General features: G+C 37.1%; 1 protein-coding gene across 1 annotated transcript in view; it reads right to left on the minus strand.

The window, feature by feature from the left end:
- Positions 1-1,240: 1,240 nt before the first annotated feature.
- Positions 1,241-7,111, minus strand: part of laptm4b (lysosomal protein transmembrane 4 beta) — an 18,386-nt gene continuing 12,515 nt past the window's right edge. Inside the window, exon 7 of the mRNA XM_015383331.1 lies at positions 1,241-2,289. Within this exon, the coding sequence (XP_015238817.1) occupies positions 2,203-2,289 (87 nt within the window). The 3' untranslated portion in view covers positions 1,241-2,202. The remainder of the gene's footprint in view (positions 2,290-7,111) is intronic.

Raw genomic sequence — 7,111 nt, forward strand, 5'->3', positions numbered from 1 at the left:
GACTTGAGATGTTCTTGGGAGAGGGAGCAGTTCAGACCCCAACCTTACAAAAAAAAAAAAAACCCGGACTCACATTCACACATAGCACTCACATCCAATACTCCAATAATGTTGTAATATTAAGAGAATAAAGTCCTAAAGTTACGAGAAACAAGTTGTATTTGATAAAAAAAACTTACAAGAAGCACTTTCTTCACTAAAATGAGGAATGTCGATCATTAAGTGAAGTTATATTTTGGCTCTGGTTTGACAGATAAGGAAATCTTTTAGCACCAGCATCACATTGGGCAGAATGTCAAAGCAGACTCAGGTTGCTGATTGGTGCCACTGCTCGGCCGTTATGTGCTGGTCGGAGCTCAAAGCTTTCTTTCTGAAATGGGTTGTTGTATGATGACTTTATTCTTATTATGTTATGATTTTATTCTCATAATATTACAACTTTATTCTCGTAATCTTACAACTTTATTCTTGAAATAAAAAAATAAAAAATAAATCTCTAGCCTGGTCCTAATAATCCGTCATAGTTTTAGGCTTCAACTGCTCACTATATTTGTGTAACTTGTTTTATTGTAGTTCTTTCTCAAAAGGCTGTAGTCTCGTTTATGACAAGCGTCATCCATGTGCATTTCTGTCCCATAATGACAGGAAGGCTGTCCGGCACCAGATCCGGAGTTCCTTTCCCATCCTGGAAAGTTTCCTTACTGTTGATACCATGAAAGGCGAAAGGATAGGAGCTAAAAACTAAAACTAGGAGCTATAATTCACCCAATCCAGAAAGAGCCTTAGAGATTTTGGAGTTCATACAGATTAGATGGCAAGATATAAATTTAAATTCTTGTCACATATTCTCAATTAGATTTAGATACACAAACTTACTTTAAACCTCTGTGTGTCTGCTGCTGGTTTTCTTTCCAAATTGCTTTTTGTTTAATTGTTTACCCTATAAACTGAGCAAGTTTCTATGTCTGTGGTAAAGATTAGCTTCCAAGCAGCATGATACTGTGTTTTGTTAGTTACCTGAACTTTGTAGCATTCAAAATATGATTTCCCTTTCCAAACGATGGATTCAACTTCTGTAAAATGCTCTAATCTTGAATTATTATTATGTTTTTTGTTCACTAAGGGTAACAAACCTCTGAGGCCTTCACAGAAAATCAGGACAAATAGATATAAATCCAAGAACAAAAAACACATCACCTGTCAAGGTAGTTTAATTTTAATACACAAGAAATATCACTTCAAATATTTGTTTTACAACAGTGACTTTTGTATCCTTGCATAACAGAGCAACAAGCCAATAACTCAGTCTGATGGTTGTAATGTTTACACAGACTCAAACTCCCTTTTCCTTGATTTAAAAAACACAAACAGGACCTGCTTTCTCTGACGCTCCAGGTTTCCATCATTCACACAGCAAACTGATTCCAGATCAGTGCTTCAAAAACAGTACAGCAACCTAAGACATTTTCTCGCCGGTCAGTAGAAACACATTTAAAATTTAACCAAGCAAAACTCTATTCATCTAATTACAACACAATTATGTTTCTAGTCAAACAGAACATAGAAAAAATGTGATATGCTTGATATACATTAGGGCTGCTCTTTGATCATGTCAGAATACAGGCAGATACATCTCTTTGGAGAATCTCAAATTTAGGTGACACTTCATACATTAAGTGCAAACCAGTTGAGAGAGACAGTTGGGAAAGAAGGCAATCCAACCTTGATCATGAGCAGAGACAAATACATGAAAACTCCACACCCAATCCTGCACCAATCCATACTGTGGACAGCATGTTAGCATTGTGCAAGAGATAAATATGTCTATATAAACTAAGACCCATATAATACTGTTGCAAACACACAGAACAATTATTAAGTTAACAAAAATATATGTCATCTATCCAACTTTCTACAGCTGTCATGCTTTTTTGGGTTGATTCTAATGCATAATAATGCAAACCATTCTTGGAATTAACCTCAGAAGAAGAGAACAGATGAATTACAGGGAAATTATAATTTAATCGGTAATACCAGAAGGAATGGGGGCGGTGAGCGAATATGCATACATGAGGTGGAGGGTTTTTTACTTTTTATGGATATTTGTGGATGTAATGTTGAGAGGCAGTGTGGTGCATCATTTTGTTGTATTGAGTATTAACAGCAGCATCCAATCAGGGGGATTCAAAGAGAGGAGTGTTTTCATGCTGTAGCTTCAGCAGAGATGCAGGCCGGAGGAGCCTGCTTACAAGGGACACTGATGTGGTCGTCGATCGGTGGCAGCAGCACCTGCACATTAGAAGAAAAAGCAGAGGAAAGATTTTTATAGACTAAGTCAAGACAACACTCTGAAATCCCTTTTTGTGCAGCTTGCATAATTCATTACATGTTCCCAAATGTGGGTGAGAAAACAAAAAGAGGGTCATTATCGAGTAAAATCCAGGAATATTTTTCTGTTGGTATCATATGCAAAGGAAAGAAAGCTAAGTGAACTTCTAACCAGTTCAATTTGTTGTAGTTGAGGAACAATTTGGATATAAGTTCACCTGGATGTTGATGCATTGCATCTGAAAAAGTCAGGCACAGCAGTTGTTAGAATAATTGTATATAAATATATCTGTGTAGTGTTATCATGCATAAAGCTGTGTACTATGTGCATGTTTTCATAGCCACCTTTTCTGAAGTATACTGTGATTAGTGAACAATAAATAGCGATGGAGAACGCTGGGACTGCAGAGTGAGGTGGAGATTGTAAACTCTGCAGTCTCTTCCGACTCTCCTTGCGAGTAACTAAATTAATTGTCTCTGTGCTTTCTTTCTTTCCTTGTATGTATGTATGATGTTTTAGGTGCTTAGACCTGACAGCAGTGCAACCAGTCAGTCTGCAGGCCTGTCATAGGTAACTTGGTCTTCATGGCCCTTGCAGTGATCTTGATATACCTCCCTTAAAGTCTTTGTCTTCTCTTAGTAATGGTATGCTCTGGTCTTGTTATGTCTTGGTTTTGTATTCTCTTCTCTTGGTATTGGTATGATCTGTTTCTGGTCTTGTTTTGGTCTTGTCTTAGTCTTTGTATGCTCTGGTCTTGGCTTAGTCTTGATATATCCGGGTCTTACTGATGGTATTAGTATGCTTTGGTCTTTGTCTTATCTTGATATTAGTATGATCTGACCTTGGCCTTGTCTTGGTCCTGGTATTGGTATACCCTGATCCTGGTCTTGTTTTAGTCTTGTTATGGTCTGGTCTTGGTCATCTTTTTTGTCTTATTATGCATTTATCTTGGTATTTGTATGCTGCGGTATTGGTATGCTCTGGTCTGAGTTGTGGGGCTGGTATGTTCTGGTATTCTTCTTGGTGTGCTTTGGTTTGGTATATTATGGGATTGGTTATGTCTCTGCCTTGGTATGTTCTGGTGTTGGTCTCAGTTTGAATAAAAAGCTGAGAAACACACTGTGATGGCTAACATCGCTGTTAGCTGTACTGATTTTCCATTTTTTAAGTGGATATAAACCTCAAGCATTACCAAGCATAGGTAGGGCTGTGAATCCAACCAATATTACCAAATTTTTGCAGGTATTTAGAGGCGTAAACCTAAAAATCTGTCCGTTTGACTGCAATATCCACAACAAAGAGCAGCTGGTTTTATTAGCAATAAGAAAAAGCAAACTTAAGATTTCACCAACAAAAGGAGGAAAAGCAACCACTTGAATGAAGTGTGTTTAAGTACAGATACATCTAATATATGAAGGACAGAAGGCCCTGAGGACCAGCATTAGAAAACCATGCTCTAGATCCTGTATAAATGCTAACCCGAAAGAAAATATGTACAACAGTAAACAACCTTTTCAAGCTTCCTTCTTCTCTATGTCTAAGAAGTGACTTTAAACATGCTCTCTGCTTGCCCGCCTGTAGAATAACCCAAGATTTGTCCATATTCTCTTTAACCAAACATATATTCAGGTCGCTTTTCACCACATGGCCAACAAAAATGTAAGCTCCCTGAACGGTTCAGCTCTTTCCATATACAACGCCATGTGTCCGACTTGTAGGTCCCATGTTTTAAACAATAAGCTACTGAGAAAGTCTGTTTGTACAGACATGACTGTGTCTGCAACAAATAACTTAGCTGTTATTTTAATAAATCCAGCTTCTTTTAGCCATGCAAGAGCTTCTTCTTTTCCTACTCGCATTAACAATAGTAGAACAACCGACTTGGATACCAAAGGTAATGAAGTTCCCTCTGATAGATATTCTGCTTTTATTAATTAATGTGTTTTTATTTCTCAGTAGCAGCAGATCCTGTCCTCCTGACAGAGCGGATTTTTTTTTTCAAGTGCAGAATTGGAAAACAAACAAAACATGTACAATGTTAACCTTATAATAAAAAAAATATATAAATATTTCCTCCTGTTTTTCTAAATGTACAGTCATGAATGTGTGCAACATTGTCCATGGATTGTAAAACTTGAAGGTTCTTCGCTTGTTCTCTGCCTCCACATCAGCCTCATAAGAAGGAATTACTAATCTTCCACTTTGATGGATTTTGAGGGTATTTTTTTTTTCACTTCTGTGTGGGAGTTAACCACTTATGCATGTCCAGGAATTTCTCCCATATGGATTGCATTTGTGCACTTATGACCTTAGCCACATTTCTACTTATGTTTCACCACTCAAGCTGTTAATAAAAAGGTAAAAGCCAGCCTGCCATCTGTGGGGAACTCTAATTGAATATTCCTTATTTTCACTTAAGATAAGCAGACAGGTTCCTGTTTTTAGTTCTGCTTTTTACTGAGCTGGAAAGGGGGGCCTCCTTCCGCCCGTCTTTACAATCCAGGTGTTTTAGTCATCAGGATCATATAGAGCTCCCTGCTTCCGTAGAATCACCAAAAAACACAGAATGTATTAAGATGTGAGGTGTTGGTCCAAATGGTTTGCAAATAAACATCAATCTGAGGAGTGTTAAACAGCAGACTGCAAGCAGATGGTTCGAAAAAATGTGTCAAACCTAAAAAGATCAAATGTTGGTCTGTATGCAAATGGTATTAGAAGCTTCCCTTGTGTTTCACCTGATAGACAAACCAGGTCATTAGCCTTTTCACAGCCTCATTTTTCTCTCTCCCTGGCGTCATTGTATAAGTGGTTATAATTAGTGTGTGGGTAGCAGCAATGGAGCGCCAGACCTGGGCTCCACCAGGAGCTCCTGAAATGCAGAGACAGCTTTCCCATATTATAGAGCTGAAACCATAAGTTTACATACACCATATTACTGTCAGACATGACATTAAGACAAAGCTTTTCTGTCTAAGTGACATAATTTACCTAAATATTTCAGTTTTTCTAGGCATTGTTTTATTAGTTGTTCTTGATTGTAAGGAATTTACATACATTTTTTTATTAATATTTGATACCCTTGCCTTTAGAGGTAGATAATCACCTTATATGATTTTTTTTATTGATACACCAGCAGCTCACTCTGCTTGCATACAAAGTTTTCAGAAAGATTACCTCATCCTGCAGGGGTCAGTTTCAATAATCAGGTTTACTAAAAACTCTTAGTTTCCTAAACCTGAAATCAGGGAAACTCTGAGTTTGTCCATTTATTCAACCTCTGTTTCTGTTGCCATGGTAACATTCTCCCCAGAGCTAACCTGTTTCTGGAGCAGGTTTTTTCAGTGAACTCAGAGCATCCTCTGTTTCTGCTCTCCTAAGAGAAAATAATGTCGTTTTATTCCCTGATTTAGTCAGGAGAGTTTTGTGCATACAAAAAAAACAACATTAATTTGGACACATTAGGTTTTAAAAACAAACATTGCATCCCCGTTTGACCAGGATCTTATTAAAGAATGATCTGGAGAGGATTTTACAACTCACCTGACAGGATATGAGATTTGATTGTTTATGGTTTGTTTAATATGAGTGACATGCGGATCACTTTTTTACAGTACATGAAGAAATACTGAAATTATTTTCAGATTACACATAAATAGATTAACTAATTCCACAGAAAAAAGAATAATCTTAGGGCTTGGATTAGGATTCACTCAGTCATAAAACCTACTGAGTCTACTGCTAATTAAGAGGCATAATCTAAAGACATTCTATTGGACTGATTACCGCCAATGACGGCCCTTTATTAGGATGATAACATCCTGCAAACAGCCAATTAGTATTTACTGTGTGATGGATGACTGAATCAAAATGAGGAGGAACACCATGAGATGATGCACAGGTCCTACCTATTTTAGCAACGTTTTTATATTTCATCTTCACCTGCTGCCGGATTATCTAAATAAATTACATTGATCCACTATCATTCAAGCAATAATACATTTTTTTCTCCCTAATGTTTTTTTTTTAAGAATACTTTTACCAAACAAAAATTCAAAATCAATATTTTATTTTACTAAATTATAATTTAGTAAATTTGTATTTACTATTAGTTTTTCTAAAGTTGTGTCACTTGAATTACTAGTGTGAAGTGATCATTTTCTTTAATAGGAGGGGATGTAAACTTTTAAGTAAACTTCTGGTTTCAACTGTATGTTGAGGAGAGAGAGCCGTCTCCCCATCTTAGTTCATCCATGCTGCTGTAGCCTTGATAAAACTGTCCGCTGCGCCAACCCAGCTTTATATTTCCTTCCTCTCTTCAACAAGTTGGCAATGCAGCTTCCAGACTGGCTAAAGCAGAAGAAAACCTACGCAGACGATAAAAGCATGAGCTCAAACCTGGACTCAATGATAAAATCAGCTTTTCCACTGCTGTGAGCAGGGTTGATAGATTTAGATGTGGAAGAAAGAAACAAATCAACATTAAAAGTTTTTATGTTGGATCCCAACATGATGTGTGTTTGTAATTGTTTATGCACCCTGCTAGGACATTTTGTGGATTATTTAATATATAACTTTAGAGGACCGACAGGCAAATGGAGACTGAAGTCTGGTCCTGATATGGTGGACAAACTGTGCAGAAGGGGTTGGTTTATGGCCACTGGGGTTTCTAAAACATTGTAGCCTGTAACCCCAAAAAAATCAGAATGCAACACACCAGTGACCCCCTAAAAAGACACAGGGTTACTTAACACTTACTTTTTATATATTTATATATGTATATAT

This window comes from Cyprinodon variegatus, unplaced genomic scaffold (assembly GCF_000732505.1).
Source record: "Cyprinodon variegatus isolate N-32 unplaced genomic scaffold, C_variegatus-1.0 Scaffold282, whole genome shotgun sequence".
Taxonomy (NCBI): Eukaryota; Metazoa; Chordata; class Actinopteri; order Cyprinodontiformes; family Cyprinodontidae; genus Cyprinodon; species Cyprinodon variegatus.